At 45.2% G+C, this 26,903-nt stretch overlaps 3 protein-coding genes and 1 non-coding gene across 6 annotated transcripts in view; 2 read left to right on the forward strand and 2 right to left on the reverse strand.

Annotated features, from left to right (window-relative positions):
* Window positions 1-561: 561 nt before the first annotated feature.
* LOC120021490 (cell division cycle protein 23 homolog) lies at window positions 562-9,545 on the forward strand. Of its 2 annotated transcripts, none has more exons than XM_038965273.1 (16): window positions 562-681; window positions 940-1,012; window positions 1,135-1,272; window positions 1,443-1,485; window positions 1,595-1,700; window positions 2,709-2,841; window positions 2,985-3,162; window positions 3,257-3,354; window positions 3,438-3,519; window positions 3,752-3,905; window positions 4,508-4,627; window positions 4,755-4,830; window positions 4,945-5,006; window positions 5,097-5,175; window positions 8,495-8,614; window positions 8,766-9,545. In XM_038965273.1, exons 1-16 carry the CDS (start codon window positions 575-577, stop codon window positions 8,913-8,915), a joined length of 1,719 nt encoding a protein of 572 aa, XP_038821201.1. In that variant the 5' UTR covers window positions 562-574; the 3' UTR covers window positions 8,916-9,545. The 2 variants fall into 2 exon arrangements, with proteins under 2 accessions (XP_038821201.1, XP_038821202.1); XM_038965274.1 differs by having other exon boundaries at window positions 8,495-8,515.
* kif20a (kinesin family member 20A) lies at window positions 9,183-19,418 on the reverse strand. 2 transcript variants are annotated; one of them, XM_038965272.1, is made up of 17 exons: window positions 19,290-19,418; window positions 18,137-18,319; window positions 13,988-14,113; window positions 13,761-13,880; window positions 13,518-13,656; window positions 13,212-13,387; window positions 13,019-13,118; window positions 12,622-12,834; window positions 12,320-12,506; window positions 11,845-11,988; window positions 11,556-11,724; window positions 11,308-11,454; window positions 10,983-11,225; window positions 10,655-10,880; window positions 10,456-10,547; window positions 10,207-10,344; window positions 9,183-9,966 (listed from the first exon to the last, which is right to left on the reverse strand). In XM_038965272.1, exons 2-17 carry the CDS (start codon window positions 18,314-18,316, stop codon window positions 9,610-9,612), a joined length of 2,757 nt encoding a protein of 918 aa, XP_038821200.1. In that variant the 5' UTR covers window positions 18,317-18,319; window positions 19,290-19,418; the 3' UTR covers window positions 9,183-9,609. The 2 variants fall into 2 exon arrangements, with proteins under 2 accessions (XP_038821200.1, XP_038821199.1); XM_038965271.1 differs by having other exon boundaries at window positions 18,137-18,330.
* Window positions 19,419-20,306: 888 nt separating this feature from the next.
* trnaa-agc lies at window positions 20,307-20,379 on the reverse strand. Its single transcript has one exon. It is a non-coding gene; the product is annotated as a tRNA-Ala (tRNA).
* A 942-nt stretch (window positions 20,380-21,321) lies between these two features.
* The window catches only part of LOC120021105 (bromodomain-containing protein 8-like), a 28,087-nt gene continuing 22,505 nt past the window's right edge, over window positions 21,322-26,903 (forward strand). Inside the window, exons 1-11 of the mRNA XM_038964746.1 lie at window positions 21,322-21,412; window positions 21,648-21,717; window positions 22,022-22,071; window positions 22,274-22,396; window positions 22,738-22,818; window positions 23,094-23,158; window positions 23,560-23,702; window positions 23,919-24,110; window positions 24,257-24,344; window positions 24,684-24,830; window positions 25,165-25,298. Coding sequence (XP_038820674.1) covers window positions 21,333-21,412; window positions 21,648-21,717; window positions 22,022-22,071; window positions 22,274-22,396; window positions 22,738-22,818; window positions 23,094-23,158; window positions 23,560-23,702; window positions 23,919-24,110; window positions 24,257-24,344; window positions 24,684-24,830; window positions 25,165-25,298 — 1,173 coding nt within the window. The 5' untranslated portion in view covers window positions 21,322-21,332. The remainder of the gene's footprint in view (window positions 21,413-21,647; window positions 21,718-22,021; window positions 22,072-22,273; window positions 22,397-22,737; window positions 22,819-23,093; window positions 23,159-23,559; window positions 23,703-23,918; window positions 24,111-24,256; window positions 24,345-24,683; window positions 24,831-25,164; window positions 25,299-26,903) is intronic.

Raw genomic sequence — 26,903 nt, forward strand, 5'->3', positions numbered from 1 at the left:
TCATAAGACCCTCGATATTTTTTGGAAAGGAGCATCAAGCTCATCACTGCACTTTCACCACCCTGTGAAGTCCATCATAATGTATTTAATCTGTAGCCTAATAAAGGGCATGCTTTCCCAAATCGTAGTGGGAGGACCATACATGTCATCCCGTGACTCAAAATGTACTTTGATATTATCAATATTTGTCCACAAAATCTTTGTTTTGTCAACATTTGGAAAATTTACAGACAAATGTGCTGTTTCCATCAGGCCTGTCCAAAAAAAATGTATTCGACATACTGGAAACCTAATTAGCTGTTTTGACAGTACTGTAGCAAAATGCATCGTGTTCTGTGGTACAGGCTGCCACCTTCTGGATAAATTTTGAACTGCATTGTAGTTGATTTCCATCTCACTTAAAAATATTTAGGTAGCCTATTCTTAGAAGAATTCAACTCATTTCTAAAACTTTGTTACATTGTAAAGAATAATTTCAGGTAAACAGCTGAAAAACTATTGCTATAAATCGATTAGCCCTAATGCTGTCCAATCGCGACTTGTGTTTTTATGACGTACAATCAAGGTATGAAAAATGGCGGCCTTGTGTAGTGAGTTTGGCGATTTAGTTCAAATAAAAAAACAGCTGATCTCTGTGATATCGCTTTGTAAAGAAAGAGGACTTGTACATAGCGTGAAATGGTAAGAAGCTCTATTCTTGATCATTGTATTTATTTCAGTGAAGAATAGCTTCAGTTGGTGAACTCACAGTTGTTAGCTAGCTTGCTAATGCTAACTAGCTAGCTAACGATTAACTTGCAAGTCTTGTCAAATCTAGCCTGTTTTTTTCAGACCGGTTCAGGCTCTTATTTTCTTAATACAGGTTCGTATTGAAGTTGATAAAACATTGCGTTAACTACGTCAGTGATATCACCGATGGTTGTGTGACATTTATTTTAGGGCTTCAGAGTTGGCATTTGCCTTGGACCCCCTTCCCAAGAATGAATTACCTCCATCGGCAACTTTTACTGAGGTTTGTGGCTAAAGATAATATTTTCCTTGTAAATGCATGAACAAGTTGCTTATGTTTTTGAATTGGAGGCCATTTGAGTGATATGTACAATCTCTGTTACCTCTCTGTCATCCTGGTTGTAGGAGGATGCTCAGGACCTGGATGCTCTTGGCCTGGCCAAGTCCTACTTTGACCTGAAAGAGTATGACCGTGCTGCCTACTTCCTTCGCGGTTGCCGCAGCCAGAAAGCATACTTCCTGTACATGTACTCTCGCTATCTGGTGAGATGGTGTAGCAACATCACCTCTAGAAATCTAGTTGTCACAATGGGAATAGAGACAATACAATTGTCCTGAATACTTGCAACTCCTCAATGGCGGCCATCCAATGTAGCCTGTCATTTCAGGGATGTTGTCAAATTCTGACACTGATCTGTTTCCTTGGTTTTCAGTCTGGAGAAAAGAAGAAAGATGATGAGACTGTGGACAGCTTGGGTGAGGAGCTAAGCTTTCTATGCCACCAAATAAAAGCATCAATGCCACCTAAATCAAAATGTGTCTCAGGACAGAGTTCAATGTCTTGATTGGTTGTTTTTGCCTGCAGGGCCTCTGGAGAAAGGTCAGGTGCGTAACGAGGCTCTGCGGGAGCTGAGGGTGGAGCTGAGTAAGAAGCACAGTGCTGGAGAGCTGGACGGATTCACTCTGTACCTGTAAGCACCTCGCACTATCACACACACTCAAATCAAAATAAAATGTCATTTGTCACGTGCTGACTACAACAGGTGTAGACCTTACAGTGAAATGCTTACTTACAAGCCCTTAACCAACAATGCTTTAAAAATGTAAATAAGTGTTAAGTAAAAAAAGAAAATGAAAGTAACCAATAATTAAACAGCAGCAGTAAAATAACAAGTGAGGCTATATACAGAGGATACCGGTACAGAGTCAGTGTGCGGGGGCACCGGTTAGTTGAGGTAATATGCACATATAGGCAGAGTTAAAGTGACTATGCGTAGATTATAAACAGAGTAGCAGCAGAGTAAAAGAGGGGTCTGGCTGGCCCTTTGATTAGCTGTTCAGGAGTCTTGTGGCTTGAGGGGTAGAAGCTGTTAAGAAGCCTTTTGGACCTTGACTTGTCGCTCCGGTACCGCTTGCCGTGCGGTAGCAGAGAGAACAGTCTATGACTAGGGTGGCTGGAGTCTTTGACAATTTTTAGGGCCTTCCTCTGACACTGCATGATATAGAGGTCCTGGATGGCAGGAAGCTTGGCCCAAGTGATGTACTGGGCCGTACGCACTACCCTCTGTAGTGCCTTGCAGTCGGAGGCCGAGTAGTTTCCATACCAGGCAGTGATGCAACCAGTCAGGATCTGAGGACCCATGCAAAACCTTTTCAGTCTCCTGAGGGGGAATAGGCTTTGTCGTGCCCTCTTCACAACTGTCTTAGTGTGCTTGGACCATTCTAGTTTGTTGGTGATGTGAACACCAAGGAACTTGAAGCTCTCAACCTGCTCCCCTGCAGCCCTGTCGATGAGAATGGGGGCGTGCTCGGTCCTCTTTTTCCTGTAGTCCACAATCATCTCCTTTGCCTTGATCACATTGAGGGAGAGGTTGTTGTCCTGGCACCCCACGGCCAGGTCTTTGACAACCTCCCCCATATACGTGTACAGTAACGTGTACAGTAAATCTTTAACCTCACAAACCTGCGCGTGTGTGCAGGTATGGGGTGGTTCTGCGGAAGCTGGATCTACTGAAGGAGGCGGTAGATGTGTTTGTGGAGGCGACCCATGCCTTACCTCTACACTGGGGAGCGTGGCTGGAGCTCTGTAACCTCATCACCAACATTGACATGGTAATACACACACACACACAACTCACACAGATAATTTCTCCTCTGTACCCACTACAGTAGTTCCCAGATCTACTGGACTACATTACATGTCAATGAACTTATATAGAATATTACAATGATATACTTGTGGCTCCTCTCATCAGCTGAAGTCCCTGTCTCTGCCAGACTGCTGGATCAGAGACTTCTTCATGGCCCACATGTACACAGAGCTGCAGATGATCAAAGAGGCCCTGCAGAAATACCAGAGTCTGATTGAGTCCGGCTTCTCCAAGAGCACGTATATCATCTCACAGATTGCTGTGGCCTACCACAACATCCGAGGTCTGTCAAGTCAATAAAGTAATATGAAGAAACATTCTGCTAGGTATTTTCTTTCCTCTATTCAGTTTCACACCTATGCTTTTCTTTGTCATAGATATTGACCAGGCTCTGGCTCTGTTTAATGAGTTGCGGGAGCAGGATCCCTTTCGCATTGAGAACATGGACACGTTCTCCAACCTGCTATACGTCCGTGTGAGACCCCACTTACTTGACTGTCTCCATCTGTCGGGCTCCGTCTTTATGAACATGTCTGACTGTCTGTTGTGTTTCCACAGAGCATGAAGCCAGAGCTCAGCTACCTGGCCCACAACCTGGTGGAGATAGACAAGTACAGGGTAGAAACCTGCTGTGTCATCGGTAAGGATTCTGCCATTACACAGCTAAACAGCACTGAAAAAAGAAAAAAAAGCAGGACGGAAAACCACACCTCTTCTCAAGTCAAAGCCGGACATAAACCCCCTTACCAGAACTCTTTACTATGTTCAGTAATCACAGACAGACCTTTCAAGACTTAAGAAGTACAACCAACTCTACCTACAAGTGATATGTTATGTTTCTAACCAGTGCATTCTCTCTGTCCTGTGTGTAGGTAACTACTACAGCCTGCGGTCGCAGCATGAAAAGGCAGCGCTGTACTTCCAGAGGGCTCTGAAGCTGAACCCTCGCTGCCTGGGGGCCTGGACTCTGATGGGCCACGAGTACATGGAGATGAAGAATACCTCCGCTGCCATCCAGGCCTACAGGTCAGACTGACACTCCACTATGGCCCGCTGCCGTCCAGGCCTACAGGTCAGACTGACACTCCACTATGGCCCGCTGCCATCCAGGCCTACAGGTCAGACTGACACTCCACTATGGCCCGCTGCCGTCCAGGCCTACAGGTCAGACTGACACTCCACTATGGCCCGCTGCCATCCAGGCCTACAGGTCAGACTGACACTCCACTATGGCCCGCTGCCATCCAGGCCTACAGGTCAGACTGACACTCCACTATGGCCCGCTGCCATACAGGCCTACAGGTCAGACTGACACTCCACTATGGCATGGCTTAGAGCTGGGACAATAAACCAAAAATTATGGATACTGACCGAACCAGTCATTTATCGAAGACATTTTACTGATATCGATAGTAACAATAAGTAGTTTTTACTTGAGAAATGTGAAGTTTGCTAGGGCTATTTCAAACAGGACAATTTATAGCTACAACATTCAAAATAGTAGTGGTTTTAAGGGTAATATAAAGAAATAACTGGTGCACACCACACTGGCATTGCTGATCCTATGGGTCTGAGAGAGTTGTGCTCCATGGTTTTCTATTTCTGTGTATGTTTTCTTTGTTGATTAGGCACGCGATAGAAGTGAACAAACGAGACTACCGTGCCTGGTATGGCCTGGGACAGACCTATGAGATCCTCAAGATGCCATTCTATTGTCTTTACTACTATCGAAAGGCCCACCAGCTCAGGTGTGTGTTTGAGTAAAAACCAAGGTAGAGGGTTCTGTTGTCAGTGGGTGCTTGGTATCATGTAGTAAAGTCTATTACCAAATCCTTACATACTGTAGTGTGAATGACGTGTCACTGTGGCCCTCAGGCCCAATGACTCTCGTATGCTGGTTGCTTTGGGAGAGAGCTACGAGAAACTCTCACAGCACGTTGAGGCAAAGAAGGTTAGCAACAGCAGCATTCTCTCTGCCATTATTTTTCATTTTCCTGTAGATTTGAATGTAATATTTGAACCACTGCTGTGATCTGTCATTGTTCTATTCTTCCTTTTTGTCCAGTGTTACTGGAGGGCATACTCTGTGGGGGACGTGGAGAGAATGGCTCTACTGAAACTGGCAAAGTATGGACATCAAAGCATGTATATGTGTGGGTCCACTTAATGCTGTGTTGAGACTTTTTTATATTCCCTAATACATATGTATGTTGACAGACTTCACGAGCAGCTTAATGAGTCTGACGATGCGGCCCAGTGTTACATCATCTACATCCAAGACATCTTCTCCTGTGGGGTGAGCAACCCAACGGTCCTCTGTGTGTGTGTTTAATTTTTATATATATATATATATTATTATTTAAAAAAAAATATATATATATATATATTATACGTTTGGACACAGCAGCTCATTCAAGGGTTTTTCTTAATTTTTATGATTTTCTACATTGTAGAATAATAGTGAAGACATCAAAACTAAGAAATAACACAGATGGAATCATGTAGTAACCAAAAAAGTGTTAAATAAATCAAAATATATTTTATATTCTTCAAAGTAGCCTTGACAGCTTTGCACACTCTTGGCATTCTCTCAACCAGCTTCATGAGGAATGCTTTTCCAATAGTCTTGAAGGAGTTCCCACATATGCTTAGCACTTGTTGACTGCTTTTCCGTCACTCTGCGGTCCAACTCATCCCAAACCATCTCAATTGGGTTGAGGTCAGGTGATTGTGGATGCCAGGTCATCTGATGCAGCACTCCATCACTCTTCTTATTGGTCAAATAGTCCTTACACAGCCTGGAGGTGTGTTTTGGGTCATTGTCCTGTTGAAAAACGAATTATAGTCCCACTAAGCGCAACCCAGATGGGATGGTGTATTGCTGCAGAATGCTGTGGTAGCCATGCTGGTTAAGTGTGTCTTGAATTCTAAATAAATCACAGACAGTATCACCAGCAAAACACCACCTCCTTCATGCTTCACGGTGGGAACCACCCATGCGGAGATCATCCGTTCACCTACTCTGCTTCTCACAAAGACTTGGCAATTGGATCCAAAAATTGCAAATTTGGACTCATCCAGACCAAAGGACAGATTTCTACCGGTATAATGTCCATTGCTTGTGCTTCTTGGCCCAAGTGAGTCTTCTTATTATTGGTGTCCTTTAGTAGTGATTTCTTTGCAGCAAAGCGACCATGAAGGCCTGATTCACGCAGTCTCTTCTGAACAGTTGATGTTGAGATGTGTCTGTTACTTGAACTCTGTGAAGCATTTATTTGGGCTGCAATTTCTGAGGCTGGTAACTCTAATGAACTTATCCTCTGCAGCAGAGGTAACTCTGTCTTCCTTTCCTGTAGTGGTCCTCATGAGAGACAGATTCATCATAGAGCTTGATAGTTTTTGTGACTGCACTTGAAGAAACTTTAAAAGTTCTTGAAATTTTCTAGATTGACTGACCTTCATGTCTTAAAGTAATTATGGGCTGTCGTTTCTCTTTGCTTATTTGAGCTGTTCTTGCCATAATTTGGACTTGGTCTTTTACCAAACACTTTTTGGGTTACTACATGATTCCATATGTGTAATTTTTTTATTTTGATGTTGTCACTATTATTCTACAATGCAGAAAATAGTAAAAATAAAGAAAAACCCTTGAATGAGTAGGTGTGCCCAAACTTTTGACTGGTACTGTATGTAAATGTGATATTTCAAAAATGTTTCATTGTTATTATGAGGGTTTTGTGTGTAGATTGATGAGGGGGAAAAAACTATTTAATACATTTTAGAATAAGGCTGTAATGTAACAAAGTGGAAAAAGTCAAGGGGTCTGAGTACTTTCCGAATGCACTGTATCTGTTTTACAGTTTAGAAATTGAAGGACTTTATGTATTTAGTCACCCCATTTGAAGTTGTCATAAGTATTTGGACAAATTCACTTAGTGTTTTAAGTATGGTATTTGGTCACATTCCTAGATGCAATGGCTACATTATATTAAACTAGTGGCTCTACAAGCTTGTTGGATGCATTTGCACATTGTTTTGGATTATGTTGTGCCCAATAGAAATTAATGGTAAAAATGTATTGTCATTTCGGAGTAACTTTTATTGTAAATAAGAATAGAATGTTTCTGAACACTTCTACATTTTAATGTGGATACTACCAGGATTGTGGATAATCATGAATGAATTGTGAATAATGATAGGTGAGAAAGTTACAGAGATATAAATATCATACCCCCAAGAAAAACATCCCGTTATTGGTTATGGTGAGAGGTTAGCATGTTTTGGGGGCATTATCTTTGCATCTGTAGCCAGGTTTGTGCGTGATGACGTAGTGCACATAAATGACTTTTGCGGTTAAATTTCAATGTACCAAATAAAAAAAAGTTAAATGGGTTTCCATCGCATTTACAACTCTGATTTTGTCACACAAAATGTTGCGTTTATATAGCCCACTCTGTGCCCACTCTGGTCTTGGCATGTTGCGCTCTAGCCAACAGCTCGCAAAGTAGGGTAGGCTACCTACATGATGAGATTTTTATGGGGGAAAAAGAGTGAGATTATTTGTCAAACAGCAGCCAAGCATTGATCATCATGTCACCAGAATAAGACCCTCTATTTATTGGAAGGAGCATCAAGCTCCTCACTGTGCACTTTCACCACCCTGTGAAGTTTCTAAGTTAATTTATCTGGAATCTAATAAACGTTATGCTTTCCAGGGTCGTAGTGGGAGGATCACACTCCATATTGCGTGACAGACACAAAAAGATCCCTCCTTGTCTAGTGTCTTTAATTTTGTCAACATTTGGAAAGTTTTCCCGACATTTTGCTGTTTCCATCAGGCCTGTCATGACTCTTTTTTTATCAGATGTAGTTCAAGCTCAAAGGTTGGATGGAAACCTGGTCAGTAACTTTCTCACTCATGATTATCCGTAATCATGGTAGCATCCACATTGTGACAAATAACATTTTATTTGAAGTGTTGAGAAACATATTTTATTCTTATTTAGAATAAAAGTTACTGCAAAATGACACATTTACCATTAATTTCTATTGGTCACAACATAATCAAAAACAGCAAACTGCAAATGCAAGTTTGTAGTCACAAGCTTAATGTAGTCATTGCGTGCTAGGAATATGGGACCAAATCTAAACTTCTTACAATTTTATTCACAATAGGTGAATTTGTCCAAATATTTATGCCTTCAAATAGGGCGACTAGATACAAAGTCCTTTAATTTCTAAACGGTAAAACATATGTATGAAAATACCCTCTAATAAAAGATAAAATGTTTTATATGAAGTGACTACACAATGTTATCTCAAATCCAAAATGCTGGAGTATTGAGCCAAATTGTTATGTGGGTTATTGTATAGGTATGTTTTAAGGAATGTTTGTACCATTGAGTCAGTCTCTAGGACCAGTCCCCCTGTGTCCGCACAGCTGGTGGCATAGTCATTATGCCGATTCTGTAGCATAACGTTTATTCAAACTGAGAGATCTACTTGACTTTGTTCAATGGAAACTCGTTTTGCTCAGTTTGCTTCCTCAACTGTAAACGGTTTCCATAATGCACCTGGAGTTAGTGAAAAGTTTGTGTGCATATCTGTGCTTACAGGAGCAGCTGGAGCATGCAGAGGTGAGCACGGCCCTGCGTTACCTTGGCCAGTACTACTTCAAGAACAAACTTTATGATGAGGCTTCACTGTGTGCACAACGCTGCTGTGACTACAATGACGTAAGCACTGCCTCCAGTTGAACTGTTGTTCATGGGGGGAAAAAGTGTCCATCTTATCTACTGCTTGTCCAGTACAGCTAAAGTGTCAGTCCTGTTGGAGTTGCAGACCAGATTTATGGTGCTGGCTGATTGCTTTGGTGTCCCTCTACAGGCTCGTGAGGAAGGCAAGGCTCTACTCAGACAGATCTCCCAGGTCAGAGACCATATGGAGGCCTCCTCCACAGACCTATTTGGACCGCTGTCCTCCAACACCCCTGTTAGGAGGGTGTCTCCCCTCGATCTGTCCTCCTTCTCCCCCTGACACACCACCCCTCTGGATAGCTGAAAGCTCTGCATCACTGACTAATGGGACAAACTCATCTCTGCCTTATATCCTGTTGGTTCCATATACAGTTATGGTGAATTAGTACTTCATAGAGGGAGAATGAATGTCTACCCTTATACATAATGTAAATATTTGTATGTTTACATGTCAGTACAGCAGTTGCCACCCTACTTTTTAATATGAAAGAATTCTCAGAACCATTGACAGTTGAGTCATTAAATCAATGGAAACTGCATGCTAATGTTACTTAGAATGCATTTTTATTATAAATTTTACTGTTGCACCAAAGTATATTGAAAGACTGGACAAACATTGAAAGCAAAACCTTTACATTAGAGAATTCAATTGAAACCATGTCTAATAGTAACAACTCTTACAGCACTTTAGCAGGGAGGTAATATGGGCATCAGTCCTCATTCAACCAGAATCTCAAATGTTACCCTGCATGTTGACAAACATTTATTCTCAGATCAGAAACTGAAAAGTAGCATTGTGTTTAATACTCAGGTATACCAGAGTCCACTACAAACAACTTTTGCATTCCTAAGGAAGATAGCTTAGCCGTGCAGATACTGTAGTAACACTTGAAATAAAAAGGCATTAAACAATTGCAAAATAGTACAGATTTACAATTTGGTTTGCATAAAATCAGGATGACTTTTAGTTCAAGTCAGCATTTGGTAACCCTGTACCTGCCAGAGGGGCCGGGACTTGGGGGAGGGGACTGTTGGCGGGAGCGAAGGATCCGTGAGTAGGGTGTGGTTTGAGGTTCACGGGGGCGTCCCTGTTGTCCGTTCCGTGACGGGGTGTGTTGTGGGAAAAGGGAGCGGAAGAAGTGTCGTTTCTCTGGGGGCTGGTTCTCAGCGTTGCCTGCTGCCCCACAGCCCCTCTTCTGACAGGAGCCGGGAGTAGCAGAGGCCGAGCCACAGGGGGGCATCTGACCCATCTGGGCCAGGGTCTCCGCCTTCCTCCTCAGGTCAGCCTTGACCAGCAGCAGGCCGTTCTGTAGCTCTACCAGGGTCTGGTCCTGAGGGAGAGGAGTAGACAGGGTGAGGGTTGGACAGGGTTCTCTTCTTTACACTGGGGGGGGGGGCGGGGGGGGGGCTACGAAGTCTACCTCCCACAGATTCAGTTGAATAAATGCTTTTTCAAAGTGACAGAAACACACCAACTAGTAGCAGCCCTCCCCTGCCTCGGATCACTAAGAACAAAGTGTTCCCCTCCCCTGCCTAGGAATGAAGTCCTATTGAATTCTATAGATGTGTACCTGTTTGGCCAGTGTGTGGTCTGCAGCAGTGAGCGCATGGCGCAGCCTCTCCCCACCAGTGTTACGGCAGCATGCCCTCTCTCCAGACTGCAGGTTCAGACCCAGCCTCTGCAGGTCCAGACGCAACTGACGCAGGTTCTGCAGCAGAGGCACAAACATGTTAAAATCCCAGCAATGGTTATAATGTTTAATACAAAAAGGTACGGGGGTAATGTGAGAGGAGACTACGCCACTGGCTGGAGTACCAACCCTCTGGCCCTCCCCCAGCTTGCGGTCGGCAGCATTGGTCAGGGCGTCGGAGTGCTCTGGTGGTGTGAGCTGCCCCTGGACGCGCCTCAGTTCTGGAAGAGAGTTACAGTTATAAAGACCCATGTCATTTGCCAATCAATCATCTAGACTTCCCTCGTTCCCACACTCCCGATTGTCCTGGTCCTCCCTCTTCTCTTACCTTGTGTTTTCTCCAGCAGCTCAGCACGACACTGGTCCAGCTCAGCCCTCACTCTGCTCAGCTCTCCTGTTGTTGTGGAGGCCAGGCGCTGGGAGCGACGGGGCGTGGGACCCTCAGCCTCTCCTCCTAGGGGTGGGAAGAGGGGGAGTGGGGCTGGCTCTGCTAGGGACACACCTCCCTTTTTCTCCAGGGCTGCAGACAGTGCCTCAATCTGTTCATCACGCTCCTAGGATGGGAGGGAAGGAATCAACCATCTGTAGCATAGAAAACTATTCTAAACCCACTGAAAGACCCGATAACTTAATCTACAGACTGTCCTATCCCTCACCTCTATTTCCTGGTTGTAGTATCTCTTGAGGCTTTTCTGCAGGTTGTTGATCTTGTCCTCAAACCTCTCCTCCATCAGAGCCTTCTCTGTCTCCAGGGTCTGGCTGAAGTCCTTCTCCATGCCAGAGATGACCTCCATCATCTCAGAGAACACCTGCTCTCTGACGGTGGCCTCCAGCACCTCCTTCTCTTCCCGCTGCCTCTGCACCTCCCTCTTCAGTACCTCGATGGCCCGCAGCAGAGCCTGAACACAGCACAGACCCAGTCAGTCACCGAGGTTCAACACACACAAGTTGACATTTCATTCAGTGGGACGGAGGACATACATCTGAATCAAACATGGTGATGTCCCCATCTTCATCACTGTCCTCGTCTTCCTCAATCAGAGTGCTGTCATTGGAGTGAGGCTGGGGCTCCCGCAGCAGGGACAGGATGTAGGCCACCCGGGTTTTAGTGGACGGCCCATGGACCAGCTGAGAGAGGAGACCGATGACAGAGGTCAGAACCACACCCACTGAATATTTCTCTGAAACCAAGGCTGTATTATTAACTGCAAGGTGAGAGCTGTTTGTACCTGTGTGGCGATGGCAGAGAACTTGAGGGCCTGTAGGGTCTCGTCGTAGGTGGAGGCACAGGGGTTGATGTTGACCACCATGCTGGAGCGCCCGCGGCCGCAGAAGAAGCCCTGGAGAACCCGGGTCAGTTTACTGTCTCTGAACGGCACCACCTGAGGGGGTCGCAACCTGTAGGGACAGGAGAACGTGTCATCTGGACAGTACAATGCTGGGATGCATTTCATTTACATTTCATTTACCAGCATGTGATGAATTCCTCTTGTTTAGATGTGTGTGTGTGTGGCCTACTTGTTGTTCTGGTTGTGCCTCAGAGCAGCGATACAGCGGCCCAGGGTGTGGAGGGAGGTGTTGATATTGTTGGCCTCCTTCATCCTCTCCTCGTTGCGCTGGTCCTTACAACGCTCTGAGCCAGCCAGGTCACAGACAGACAGCCTAGTGGGACAGAATCACTATTATACTAATGCTAGGTCACAGACAGCCTAGTGGGACAGAATCACTATTATACTAATGCTAGGTCAGAGACAGCCTAGTGGGACAGAATCACTATTATACTAATGCTAGGTCACAGACAGCCTAGTGGGACAGAATCACTATTATACTAATGCTAGGTCACAGACAGCCTAGTGGGACAGAATCACTATTATACTAATGCTAGGTCACAGACAGCCTAGTGGGACAGAATCACTACCACCAATGTCAGATCAGACAGAACACTCAGTATAAGACAGTGGGTTGGAGAATGAGAAGCCTGGATGGGACGTACTCGCTGACACGTGTGGCCTGGCCCTGGTCAGCCTCTGGGTGGACGTGCAGGATCCGGGTGGAGAAGATGCTGTGGCTGCGACTGGAGTTGTGGTTGAGGTGAGTGCTGGCAAAGCTCTGGTTCCTCCGGCCAGCCCTGAGCACTCTCCAAGCCTCCTCTGCACTGCGGACCTGCACCCAGGTGAGATCTGCACAACACAAAAACAAAGGTCAGTAATGTGAAACTACAATGAAAAACATTAATAAGACTATCTACATATTAGATATCTACAAGCATGTTTTCTTAGTGAATGTGAGCGTTACCCTTGACGTAAGGGTTCCCCTGCTTGTCATCACTCAGCCGCAGGATGGCCCTCTTCTTAGGCTGCAGGCAGGGCGGAGCCTCAAGCAGGTCGTACAGGAACTCATTGTAGATCTCATAGAAGGACACCCACACAGAGAACTGAACCCCCTCCTCCAGCTCCTCCCCTCCGCTGTGAGACAGGCTGTCTGGCTCCAGACACACACTGTCAGAGTCTGCTGGGAGACAAGGGCGTGTTGAGCAGTGACCACTCAACCCCCAGGATTATACTCTACATACTACCAATGCTTATATAATAAAGCAGCTGTGTAAATGCTGTATAGGTCTAACTCTAGACTTGGCTTCAGTGCCCACCAGGCGTCAGAGAGCAGAGTCATGTTACAGTCTGAATGCCCTCACCCTCTAGCTGGGTGGCGATGTGGCTGGTTATGGAGTGTCCACCGATGCCGCTGTCCCAGGTACTAGTGCCGCCTCGCATCCGAGAAGTCATGCCATCCTCCTGTGATAGAGAAGACACAGGAAGAGGAACGTGGCATCATGTGACTTAGTTGACAAATGATTCCAGAGTGATTTGTGCTCCTGTTTCCCTCACCTCTTTGAGCAGAGAGTCTCTGCGGATCTCCTCAGCCCGGACCTCACCGGCATCCAGCTGGCGTACCTCCTGGTAGAGGACAGGCTTGAGGTCCATGGCCCCGTAGAGACGGCCCTGCAACTTCCTGAACAAAGACACCAAGGCCCGGGGCAGGAGGCCCGCCTCACGACCCACTCCTACAGGGGAAAGGTCACGTCAGTACTTTGTGGTACCCATCTCCGCTGTATACTTAGCAAACAGCTAAACCAAGATAGTGGAAATGTCTAGCTTTCTGTGGTTACTTGGTGACAACCAATCCTATCTCACCCTGAATGGTGTAGGTCTTGCCAGAGTTGGTGACACCATATGTGTAGAGGAGCCGACTCTCTCCACGAAGCACGTCTCTCACCATCTCCTTCATGGTGCTCTCGAAGAAGTCCTGCTGTTTGGTCTCTGGACCAAAGATCTAGAGGTACATATGAAAAGACATCTGTGATCTGTGTATATTATAATGTGGTATGTGTCATAGTAGAGTTCTCTCAGGTCTTGTGTGAAGGTCATACTGTTTACCTGGGAGAAGCTGAACTTGTGCATGCTCTGGGTGACTCCCCTCTCTGCACTCTTCATGTTCTGGGAGTCTTTGGGGGCTTTGAGCATCAGACTCTCTTCGTTTTGCACACACACACAGCCCTGAAATGAGAAGGGTGTTATTTCCCCTCGTCTCACAAGTACTTCAAAGTTGACATGGAGAATAGGATGGGATGATAATAGGATGGAATTTAGAGTGCAGTTCGTACCTGTTCCTCTCCTCTTTCCTTCTCTCCCTCAGTCAGGGGGCGGATACGCAGAAACACCTTCACTTTGTCAGTGTTCCCCTCACCGTCGCTGCCTTGTCTGATCACCCCAGGCTTTGCCAATGCTTTCTGAATATTAGAGGACAGAAAGTGGTGATAGTACTGTTGTTCTGTGATGAACAGCATTGTTGAACATTTTCATACTATAGGCCTATCACTGACCCCCTTCTGTAAATCAGCTACACACTTAGAACGTTCCAATGGAAATCTGTGTTTTTGGCGCAAAATGTTTATGAATGAACAAATGACAAGCAAAAAATGTCAGAGGATTGATATGTCAGTTAGAGGGAGTAGTCCCTAAGCCAACAGCTTGTGTAACATCTGACCAGAAAATAAAGCATTCACGTTTGTGTGAAATAAAGCACTTGTGAAAAGATGGCCCGTCTCATTGCTTTGTGACAAATCACTGGAGGGCGTCGCAACCAATAAATAACTGTCTAGAGTCTACCCTAATGCCCATTGCAAAGAAAATGACAGTCTGGGAAAACTGAAACACTGTCCAACTTCACTGTCTTCAAAAAGAGTTGTATCAAGTGTTGCAGAAGAGTCAGAGTGGTGAAAGGTGTGTCTAAATAAGCCGTGACCACAATGTAGTGTTGTGCTACATATTCTTTATTTAACCAGGTAGGCTAGTTGAGAACAAGTTCAAGTCCAAGATAAAGCAAAGCAGTGTGACAGAAACAACACAGTTACACATGGAATAAACAAACGTACAGTCAATAACACAATTGGAAAAAAAGAAAGTCTATACAGTGTGTGCAAATGGCATGAGGTGGTAAGGCCATAGTGGCGAAGTAATTACAATTTAGCAAATTAACACTGGAGTGATAGATGAGCAGATGTGTAAGTAGTGATACAGGTGTGCAAAAGAGCAGCAAAGTAAATAAAAACAAACATGGGGATGAGGTAGGTAGATTGGGTGGGTTATTTACAGATGGACTATGTACAGCTGCAGCGATCGGTTAGCTGCTCAGATAGCTGATGTTTAAAGTTAGTGAGGGAAATGTAAGTCTTCAGCGATTTTTGCAATTCGTTCCAGTCACTGGCAGCAGAGAACTGGAAGGAAAGGCGGCCAAAGGAGGTGTTGGCTTTGGGGATGACCAGTGAGATATACCTGCTGGAGCGCGTGCTACGGGTGGGTGTTATTGTGACCAGTGAGCTGAGATAAGGCAGAGCTTTACCTAGCATAGACTTAGATGACCTGGAGCCAGTGGGTCTGGCGACGAATATGTAGCGAGGGCCAGCCGACTACAGCATACAGGTGGCAGTGGTATACGGCGCTTTGGTAACAAAACGGATGGCACTGTGATAGCAAATTGGATGTAGTCTGAGTAGAGTATTGGTAGCTATTTTGTAGATGACATCGCCGAAGTCAAGGATCGGTAGGATAGTCAGTTTTACTAGGGTAAGTTTGGCGGCGTAAGTGGAGGCGGCTTTGTTGACTTTGGATTGGAGATGTTTGTTATGAGTCTGGAAGGAGAGTTTACAGTCTAGCCAGACACCTACGTCCAGAGCAGTGATGCTAGTCGGGTGGGCGGGTGTGGGTTGAAAAGCATGCATTTGGTTTTGCTAGCGTTTAAGAGCAGTTGGAGGCCACAGAAGGAGTGTTGTATGGCATTGAGGCTCGTTTGGAGGTAAGTTAAGTGTCCAAAGAATGGCCAGATGTATACAGAATGGTGTCGTCTGCGTAGAGGTGGATCAGGGAATCACCCGCAGCAACAGCGACATCGTTGATATATACAGAGAAAAGAGTCGGCCCGAGAATTGAACCCTGTGGTACCCCCATAGACTGCCAGAGGTCTGGACAACAGGCCCTCCAATTTGACACACTGAACTCTATCTGAGAAGTAGTTGGTGAACCAGGCGAGGCAGTCATTTGAGAAACCAAGGCTGTTGAGTCTGCCGATAAGAATACGGTGATTGACAGAGTCGAAAGCATTGGCCAGGTCGATGAAGACGGCTGCGCAGTACTGTCTTTTATCGATGGCGGTTATGATATCGTTTAGTACCTTGAGCGTGGCTGAGTGGCACCCGTGACCAGCTCGGAAACCGGATTGCACAGCGGAGAAGGTACGGTGGGATTTAATGGTCAGTGACCTGTTTATTAAATTGACTTTAGAAAGGCAGGGCAGGATGGACATAGATCTGTAACAGTTTTGGGTCTAGTGTCACCCTCTTTTGAAGAGGGGGATGACCGTGGCAGCTTTCCAATCTTTAGGGATCTCGGACGAAACGAAAGAGGTTGAACAGACTGGTATTAGGGGTTGCAACAATGGCGGCAGATGCATTTAGAAATAGAGGGTCCAGATTGTCTAGCCCAGCTGATTTGTACGGGTCCAGGTTTTGTAGCTCTTTCAGAACATCTGCGATCTGGATTTGGGTGAAGGAGAAGCTGGGGAGGCTTGGGAAAGTAGCTGCGAGGGGTGTGGAGCTGTTGGCCGGGGTTGGGGTAGCCAGGAGGAAAGCATGGCCAGCCGTAGAGATGCTTATTGAAATGTTCGATTATCATGGATTTATCGGTGGTGACCGTGTCGCCTAGCCTCAGTGCAGTGGGCAGCTGGGAGGAAGTGCTCTTGTTCTCCATGGACTTTAGTGTCCCAAAACTTTTTGGAGTTAGAGCTACAGGATGCACATTTGTTTGAAAAAGCTAGCCTTTGCTTTCCTGACTGACTGTGTGTATTGGTTCCTGACTTCCCTGAACAGTTGCATATCGTGGGGACTATTCGATGCTATTGCAGTCCGCAACAGGATGTTTTTGTGCTGGTCAAAGGCAGTCAGTTCTGGAGTGAACCAAGGGCTATATCTGTTCCTGGTTCAACATTTTTTGAAAGGGGCATGCTTATTTAAGATGGTGAGGAAATTACTTTTAAAGAACGACCAGGCATCCTCGACTGACGGGATGAGATCAATATCCTTCCAGGATACCTGGGCCAGGTCGTTTAGAAAGGCCTGCTCGCAGAAGTGTTTTAGGGAGTGTTTGACAGTGATGAGGGGTGGTCGTTTGATCGCGGACCCATAGCGGATGCAGGCAATAAGGCAGTGATCGCTGAGATCCTGATTGAAAACAGCAGAGGTATTTGGAGGGAAAGTTGGTCAGGATAATATCTATGAGGGTGCCCATGTTTACGGATTTAGGGTTGTTACCTGGTGGGTTCCTTTATAATTTGTGTGTGAGGGCATCTAGCTTAGATTGTAGTACTGTTGGGGTGTTAAACATATCCCAGTTTAGGTCACCTAACAGAACGAACTCTGAAGATAGGGGACAATCAATTTACATATGGTGTCCAGGGCACAGCTGGGAGCTGATGGGGGTCTTTAACAGGCGGCAACAGTGAGAGACTTATTTCTGGAGAGATGAATTCTTAAAATTAGAAGCTCGAACTGTTTTGGCATAGACCTGGAAAGTATGACAGAACTTTGCAAGCCATCTCTGCAGTAGATTGCAACTCCTCCCCCTTTGCCAGTTCTATCTTGACGGAAAATGTTGTAGTTGGGTATGGAAATCTCAGAATTTTTGGTGGCCTTCCTAAGCCAGGATTCAGACATGGCAAGGACATCAGGGTTGGGAGTGTACTAAAGCAGTGAGTAAAACAAATTTAGGGAGGAGGCTTCTGATAACATGCATGAAACCAAGGCTTTTTCGATTACAGAAGTCAACAAATGAGAGTGCCTGGGGACACGCAGGGCCTGGGTTAGCCTCCACATCACCCGTGGAACAGAATGAGGGTACGTTGGGGACAGAATAATACATGCGTTGGGGACAGAATAAAAGGAGCAGATTTCTGGGCGTGGTAGAATTGATTCAGGGCATAATGTGCAGATGGGTGGGGTGCGGGTACAGTGGAGGTAAGCCCAGGCACTGAGTGATGATAGAGGTTGCATCTCTGGACACGCTGGTTATACTGGGTGAGGTCACCACATGTGTGGGAGGTGGGACAAAGGAGGGCGCCGCAGTAAACTAAAACAATGATAATTATCCTATTAACATTACATTCACTGATAAACAAGTACTGGTAGGCCTGTAATAAAGGAACCTTAAATGTGTGTCTCAAGTGCAGAGTGTTATGAGTTCAGTCAGAGCTAAGGCCTCACCTCTCTGATGGATGGCCGAGGTTCTAGTCCAGGGGAGATGATGGAGAGCTCAGGCAGAGTCACTTCGTTCAGTCGTCCTACCAGGCCGCCGATGTCAGCTGCCGTGGATTCAAACACAGCCATGCCCCCCTCCTCCTCTTCAGACAGGACTCCACACGGAGATGCCATAGACAACGCCATAACCTGTTGGGTGACTGAATTGAGATTCTGGGATCACAGAGCTGTCAAGAGTGAGTGAAATCTACATCAACACGTTTTCCAGGTTTATTAAAATAACTTTCATATGTAGAAAAGGGAGGAAGGGAAGCGCTGCTAAGGTACACAGTAGTAGGTTTTGGTAGACAGAAGGAGCTGTTTGGTAAAAGGGGTAAATTGGTCATCAAAAAGAAAGGAGGACCAAGGCACTTAATGTAATTCATATGTATTTTACATTTTAGTCATTTAAAAACTTACAGTAATGATTGCATACATTAAGCATTTTTTCATACTAGTCCCCCCTGGGAATCTAACCCACAACCCTGGCGCGTTATACACTACTAACTGAGCTACACGCTATGTTTGTAACGTGTTACATGTAGGCAAGGGACTGGTGTTTATTCTAGAGGGTTAACTAGCCCAGTTTGTTTTCAGATCTAAAAGTGGTTTAAAGTACAAAGTCCCACCTCACGTGTTAGATTCATTCACTTCCATGCCTCAATCCCAAATGAAATTATGCCATTACTGATATTTTTAGACATCTGAATTCATTAGCTACAGGGCTGCTGCTCCAGTGTTGAAAACGTGGCCAAAAGTTTTGAACCAACATAAAGTAACCCATTGGCTGGCTTGGTGATTGGCAGGTACACGCAAACAGACTGACTGCTTTGTTTAGCTAAACTGCCCCGGTAACTAAGTTACCTAGCAAATCGTTTCTTAATTAAAATGTCTTGCATGTAATTTACAAAAGAAAAGAAAATACATTTGTAACGCGCTTTTCATTGTACAATAATAATCTCAAATGCACTAACGTTACCTAGCAAGCGCCGATTAACGTTAGCAAAAACAAGATAACTTAGCTGGCTAACGTTCGCCATTTACCTAGCAAAGGTATTTCGCTTCAGGTAACGTTAGTTTCATCAATTGAATGCTCTAATTCTAAAGTAAATCCAATTACCTCGTCAGTCGCGGTGAGTTATCTTCGTAAATGCAACCTCCCCAAAAACGACCCTTTTAAACAGAAACAACTTGCTCTATCTAGCCATGAAATGATACCTGACGATGCCCCTTGTTTTGTGCGTAGACACTTCCCTCAAAGGCGTCCACTGAATCAACCAATTCAAACATCGCGCTTCACGTGCACAACCAATCACAGGATAAAGGTTACGCAGACGCCACACAGACATTGACCAATAGGAAGCTCGTAGCTACAGACAAATTTCTAGAGGAATGCGAATTTAGAAAGTGTTCATTTGATAATTTGAATGCTTTAGTTAGTTACGTGTGTGTTATTGTATACAGTATCTACAAATGTTCTAATACTGTTATCTAGGAAAATGCCATTGCATGGACCCTAGCCCTGGATTAAAAATCACCCGGTTCCAGTCCAGGACGAGGTTTACATTTGGTTTAGTCAAAAATGATAGAACTAATCTGTTATCTGTGGTTTAGTCTGTTCTGGGTCCGGGAAACTAGCCCTATACATCTGTGGGGGGCTGCTGACAAACCAGTGACTGTGATTACAGAGCAAGCATACTGTGAGTACAGGGATGGGATTATCCCATTTCTGCCACAAGAGTAGCGATTCAGGTTTGAACAGAAAACTTGAACCAGGCAGGCAGCATCCCTGTAGGCAAAGAATAAGCACACAGACGTCGATGTCCTGACTCCCGACCTCTTGGTAGAATACATGTTTGTTTTTTTCCTCTTTTTTTTGTAACAGGGCGTTCCATTGAGACCAGGTCTCTTTTGCAAGGGAGCCCTGCATTTTACAATTACACAACAAATAACACAGGAAATACACCAGAAAATAATAATACAAAGAGAATACAGAAAAATAAAGCACACTCAGGAAAAACAATAACATTTCTCAGCAAACTGGTTTTCAACATACAGAGAGCAATTAAAATAAATCCAAATCCAAAAGGTGTTTCATCAATACAAGATTATCTTTTTTGTAAATTTACAAAATAGTTGGAGGATGCGGGCATCGATCCCGCTACCTCTCGCATGCTAAGCGAGCGCTCTACCATTTGAGCTAATCCCCCGATATGTCAGTGTCGGACATGGGACAATTTAAACCTGTAGTTATTTGACTCGTCGTTCTGCGGTGCTGTACATATAATGCAAAGAAAACATGAAATAGCTCAGATAATGTACATATCATTATAGTTCTGCACAGCGGCAGCCACAGTGAGTCTACGCAAAATAAATATTTCCCATTTTCTCTTTGTTTAATCTGAATGATCTAACTTGGTTTACTGTAGACCGAGTGGGTGGGTGGAGTGAGTACAGTATCTGCTGTATAACAAGAAGATGGCGAGCGGGGTTGGAAGTGAGTAAATGAGCCTGTTGTCAAATTATATGATTTTTAATGCATGGCAACCAGATGTTCATGACTCGTTTGTACTATAGTCTTGTGGATGATGTAACGTTACACGGCATTGCAAATCGGCGAATTCTTAATAGCCTACCCATGCTGGCATGAGCTTTGAATGAATGGCTCACTCTTCCCTTCTCGCTAGACAACGTTAGCTGACCAGTTAGCAGTAGCTCGCTAGCTAGCTATTCTAAGTCACTAGCAAAATATTGCTAGTAGGTGCTTGTGCGGAAGTTCATCCTGCCATATGTCTGATTAGAAAGGTGTTGAGATGAGTGCTTCATGACTTTTGAAACATTCGTAGGGCATTTTGTAACAGCTCTCAAGATGGTAGCTAGCTTTAGGAAGCGCAACATTTATTTTCACCCCTCCTCCATACATTTGCTTGGTATTCAGTGTGGCCTAACCGCCTCAGCTATTTATCTGAGAGTTTATTTCATAATAGTTGTACCTAGTTGACAACAATGGGATTTGTTTTGCAGGATCTTGGGACATCCTGACCTGTAAAAGAGGATGTGATTACCAGAAATTGTATTTTTGGATATTACATGTTCTGTACTGACTCTGTCCATACCCGTACTTCCCCTCCACTCCTTATCTGCAGAACACAAGTTGCTCTCCATGGGGCCAACGGAGCCATGGTCGGTGAGGGAGAAGCTGTGCTTGGCTACCTCTGTCATGAAGAGCGGGGACCAGAACTGGTAAAGCAGCACACGTTTAAGCCAACATCATGTTACTGTTCCTATGTTTTTGGACAGACCAGTCAAATCTTAGCTAACCACCAACTTTCACTGAGTAAAGACTTCCAGTAATGGAAACATGCATTAGTCCATCTGTCACACAATTGATAATGTGAGAAAAGATTTTGGAATAGAATTGGTCAGTTGAATAGGAATTGTGATGATGCAATAATAGGATATCTATCCATACCCACAGGGTGTCTGTCAGTCGAGCCATCAAACCATTTGCAGAGCCAGGACGACCCCCTGATTGGTTCTCACAAAAGGTAGGATATGCTCCAATAAATGAACACCATGAACAAACAAGAACCTGATGATAGCATCTGAAAGAGATTTGCATTTGGTGCCCATGATGATGCAGTAACCTTATGGACAAGGGTTGATTGAGTGAGAGAGGTGGCGTGGGCCCTTTGCATTAACTCTACTTTCCCTAGCACTGTTTGTTTTCCATCAGTGTTCTCTTCCACTGCCCTGGCCTGTCAATAAACGGAGTACATATATGCAGCCTGTTGAAATAAAGGACATAACTGGCTTTTCTTCTCTCTTCCTATCTCTCTATTTTTCTTCTAGCACTGTGCTTCCCAGTACTCAGAGCTCCTGGAGACAACAGAGACCCCAAAGTGAGCACAGCAGTCACTGTTATTTTCTGTCTTTTTCTGTGTGTGGCTGGATTTGTGATTTTTCTGTTGTTGCATTTCCTATGATCAGAGGGGGGTTGGAGAACATGGGTAGTATGTTAGTGTGAAGGGGGGAGGCATTGGTTTATGGATGACATGATCTTGTCTGGATGGCTTATGTTTATGGCACGGTATCTCTCCCCAGACGGAAACGTGGTGAGAAAGGTGAGGTGGTGGAGACGGTGGAGGATGTGATAGTCCGCAGGCTCACGGCAGAGAGGATTGATGAACTGAAGAGACTGATCAAAGACACACAGGAGAAGCACAGGTACACAGATTGTGGCAGGTAGGTAGCCTAGTGGTTAGAGCGTTGGGCTGGATCGAATCCCCGAGCTGACAAGGTAAAAATCTGTCGTTCTGCCCCTGAGCAAGGCAGTTAATCCACTGTTCCCCGGGCACCAAAGACGTGGATGTCGATTAAGGCAGTGGAAGACACATGTCAGTTGAATACATTCAGTTGGACAACGGACTAGGTATCTCACTTTCCCTGTGTGCAATCTCTGATAGAGGGACAATCTATTCAAGAGACTATAATGACCTTCAGTAGATATTTTCTGCTACTTGATTGACCCAACTCTGATGTCAGTTGTTGATCTGCTGCATTCACAGGAAGCTGAAGACTGAGGCAGAGCTGATCCAAGCCGGGCACCTGGACTCCAAGCTAGAGGATCTATGGGGAGAGATTGTGCAGTATGACACTTTTATCTGTCAGCCTTTGTTACTATTTCTTTATCTATTTACATTACAGGAGGCTTCTGAGGGAAGGACGGCTCATAATAATGGCTGGAATCGAGTGAATGGAATGGTATCAACCACATGGAAACAAGGTGTTTGATACCATTCCATGTATTCTGTTCCAGCCATTACTATGAGCCCGTCCTCCTAAATGTAGGTGCCACCAGCCACCTGTGATGTACATGTATATTTGTATTTTTCTGAGAAACTTTACTTTCTGTGCCTGTCAGGAAGAAGAAACAGGAACAGGACGAGGCAGACGTGAAAAGGAAGGTCACTGACACAGCCTATCTAGGTAAAAGATAACCCACTTCATGCACACCACCAGCTGCTTTTGCCTGTAGCTTTTCTTAATCTACTCAGTAAATATAACCGTATTTTCTGCTATTGCTCCATGGGCACCCCTTTGTATATGTCTCACTCCAAACGTTGTAAAACACAATATACCAGATAGTATACAGGTTGATGAAGATGTAGTTATGTTTCTTCAATGATTCAATAAACCCACAGGGGATGTTGAAATAAAAAAACATCATGCCAAGGGGTTTGGAGGAGGAGCTCTATCAGAAAGTATATCGAAGGCTGAGATAGATGTGTACACAGCCACAAAGGTGGTCAAAGTGAATAGTAGATCAATTGTAGTGTGATTGGTCAAACTAAGAACAGTCTCACCCCGCCGCCCCACCCCCCTTCCAGCCAGACAGGCGGTGAAGAACACCCCTAAAAGAGTGCCCAGTGTGACCGTGCGCTCTCCCCTGGGGTGCGGCTCGCCAAGCCTCGAGTTCTGCCAAGGGGACACACCCCAGAGCACACCCGAGGACCCCAGCACCTCAGTGACTGTGAGTCCCTGTCAGCTACAGGGGAACGGGGCAGGGGCAGGGGCAGGTAGAGAGATGATTGGAGTTCAGTAGAAACATTCTTGATTTGATATCAATTAGATGTGTTGGAACGTGCTACACAGAATGCCTTTTCCTCGGCCTGCCTGCCTCTCCTTTGCATGTTATTCTCCCCCTGTTCCCTTTTCCCAACTTCATTTTCTCCCCTCCTTTCTGTAGGCACCAGGAGTAGCAGGGTTCATGCCACTGACTGAGGCCTGTGGGCTGGGTGGTGCAGAGTCAGGCCTGGGCACTCTTCTGGATGAATCCCCACAAAAGAAGCTCTTGGGCCAGAAAGCCACGCCGCCACCATCCCCTCTCCTCTCTGAGCTACTGAAGAAAGGCAGTCTCCTACCCACAAGCCCCAGACTGGTATGTCTGAGAGGAAATAGTATTCCATAGAGATTGTTCACTTTTATAAGATTTTAAAATGTAACTACCCAAAGCCATTTAAACATCTCAGACACATCGTCAGATGAATCCTCTTGCAGCTTCAGAGTGCTGTGTTTGTCTTATAGGTTGGAGATGGTGACCTGCCTGGTAATATGACAATAGCACATGACCTACAGCTCACAGGCTCTGTTCTATTTGGCAGTCTAGCAACAGGTACACACACTCACACTTATCAGTCCCTCCAGGACTTTGCGATTCTGCGATCACAACTTTTTTAGCAATATCAACAATTCCCCACATATTAAATTTGACCAATTACCACACTATTTCCGCTTAAAACTGTCTGATCACCACATTACAAAAAGGGCTCGCAATTTTAACTAATCACAGCATTTTTACCGCATAAATTAGTTCAATCAAGTCAACAAATGTTTTCCCCATCTAATAGTTCAAATGTAGTATTGCTTAGCGTTGCATTTTGATTAGATCAAGGCTCTACCTGCTCTCTCTGCACGCTCTGTGTGTGTGCGTGTGTGTGTCCGTGTGCGTTAGGTGCCCCTACACTTTCTCGTCTGCTGGAGGCTGGGCCTCAGTTCTCAACTCCGCTGGACTCCTTGGCCAGCAGCACAGACTCCTCCAGTGTCCTTCTCACTGCTGCTTCACCCCCCACTATGGACTCCCCCGCCTCACTACACACAGGTCTCTCCCTTTCCCTTCCTGCCTCCCTCTCTCTGCTTCTATACTGTACAATCACTGCCTATCCGTCCTCTTCATTTTTTTGTCAACACTTCTTCCCAAGCATCTCCTCTGTGTCTGTCATCAGATTGTGACCATAAGTGTGTGATCAGTCTGTCACCTGAACGTCAGACTCCTGTACATGACTTGTCAGTCCATCTCATCTCCTCCAACATGAAGCACATCCCCATGAATATGTCCTCAGTCTGTTGTCTTTACCCAGAGATTGGATTTGAATCATATAAGACTGTTAGTAATCCCTATATATGTGTGTGTGTGTGTGTGTGTGTGTGTACAGGAGGGAATGAGGTGGGGGCCTCCCAGCCTGGCCCAGGGGATGGGACAGAAGAAGACCTAGTGACGGTGTCCTACATGGCAGAAGAATTGGACCTGGAGACAGTGGGGGACATCATCGCCATCATCGAGGACAAGGTGCTCGTTCTACGCCTCACACACCTAAAAACATGAGATGTGTTCGAATACCCATACTAACATAATGTATACTACAGTCGTGGCCAAAAGTTTTGAGAATGACACAAATATACATTTTCACAAAGTCTGCTGCCTCAGTTTGTATGATGGCAATTTGCATATACTCCAGAATGTTATGAAGAGTGATCAGATGAATTGCAATGAATTGCAAAGTCCATCTTTGCCATGCAAATGAACTGAATCCCCCCAAAACATTTCCACTGCATTTCAGCCCTGCCACAAAAGGACCAGCTGACATCATGTCAGTGATTCTCTCGTTAACACAGGTGTGAGTGTTGACGAGGACAAGGCTGGAGATCACTCTGTCATGCTGATTGAGTTCGAATAACAGACTGGCAGCTTCAAAAGGAGGGTGGTGCTTGGAATCATTGTTCTTCCTCTGTCAAACATGGTTACCTGCAAGGAAACACGTGCCGTCATCATTGCTTTGCACAAAAAGGGCTTCACAGGCAAGGATATTGCTGCCAGTAAGATTGCACCTAAATCAACCATTTATCAGATCATCAAGAACTTCAAGGAGACGGTTCAATTGTTGTGAAGAAGGCTTCAGGGTGCCCAAGAAAGTCCAGCAAGTGCCAGGACCGTCTCCTAAAGTTGATTCAGCTGCGGGATCGGGGCACCACCAGTACAGAGCTTGCTCAGGAATGGCAGCAGGCAGGTGTGAGTGCATCTGCACGCACAGTGAGGCGAAGACTTTTGGAGGATGGCCTGGTGTCAAGAAGGGCAGCAAAGAAGCCACTTCTCTCCAGGAAAAACATCAGGGACAGACTGATATTCTGCAAAAGCTACAGGGATTGGACTGCTGAGGACTGGGGTAAAGCTTGTCCGGAGAAGACAAGGTGAGCGCTACCATCAGTCCTGTGTCATGCCAACAGTAAAGCATCCTGAGACCATTTATGTGTGGAGTTGCTTCTCAGCCAAGGGAGTTGGCTCACTCACAATTTTGCCTCAGAACACAGCCATGAATAAAGAATGGTACCAACACATCCTCCGAGAGCAACTTCTCCCAACCATCCAGGAACAGTTTGGTGATGAACAATGCCTTTTCCAGTGTGATGGAGCACCTTGCCATAAGGCAAAAGTGATAACTAAGTGGTTCGGGGAACAAAACATTGATCTTTTGGGTCCATGGCCAGGAAACTCCCCAGACCTTAAACCCATTGAAAACTTGTGGTCAACCCTCAAGAGGCGGGTGGACAAACAAAAACCCACAAATTCTGACAAACTCCAAGCATTGATTATGCAAGAATGGGCTGCCATCAGTCAGGGTGTGGCCCAGAAGTTAATTGACAGCATGCCAGGGCGGATTGCAGAGGTCTTGAAAAAGAAGGGTCAACACTGCAAATATTGACTCTTTGCATCAAATTCATGTAATTGTCAATAAAAGCCTTTGACACTTATGAAATGCTTGTAATTATACTTCACTATTCCATAGTAACATCTGACAAAATATCTAAAGACACTGAAGCAGCAAACTTTGTGGAAATTAATATTTGCGTCATTCTCAAAACTTTTGGCCACGACTGTACATATACAACATACTAT

This window comes from Salvelinus namaycush, chromosome 26, assembly GCF_016432855.1.
Source record: "Salvelinus namaycush isolate Seneca chromosome 26, SaNama_1.0, whole genome shotgun sequence".
NCBI classification, from domain to species: Eukaryota; Metazoa; Chordata; class Actinopteri; order Salmoniformes; family Salmonidae; genus Salvelinus; species Salvelinus namaycush.

What these genes read in the sequence shown, in the direction of transcription:
- LOC120021490 (XM_038965273.1), top strand. Translation starts at nt 575, where the DNA reads ATGGCGGCCTTGTGTAGTGAGTTTGGCGATTTAGTTCAAATAAAAAAA. An exon ending in AGCACGTTGAGGCAAAGAAG is followed by an intron (nt 4,831 to 4,944) that starts GTTAGCAACAGC and finishes CTTTTTGTCCAG; the next exon opens with TGTTACTGGAGGGCATACTC. An exon ending in GCTGCTGTGACTACAATGAC is followed by an intron (nt 8,615 to 8,765) that starts GTAAGCACTGCC and finishes GTCCCTCTACAG; the next exon opens with GCTCGTGAGGAAGGCAAGGC.
- kif20a (XM_038965272.1), bottom strand. Translation starts at nt 18,316, where the DNA reads ATGGCGTTGTCTATGGCATCTCCGTGTGGAGTCCTGTCTGAAGAGGAG. An exon ending in ACAAGTTCAGCTTCTCCCAG is followed by an intron (nt 13,657 to 13,760) that starts GTAAACAGTATG and finishes ATGTACCTCTAG; the next exon opens with ATCTTTGGTCCAGAGACCAA. An exon ending in TCACCATGTTTGATTCAGAT is followed by an intron (nt 11,226 to 11,307) that starts GTATGTCCTCCG and finishes TGCTGTGTTCAG; the next exon opens with GCTCTGCTGCGGGCCATCGA.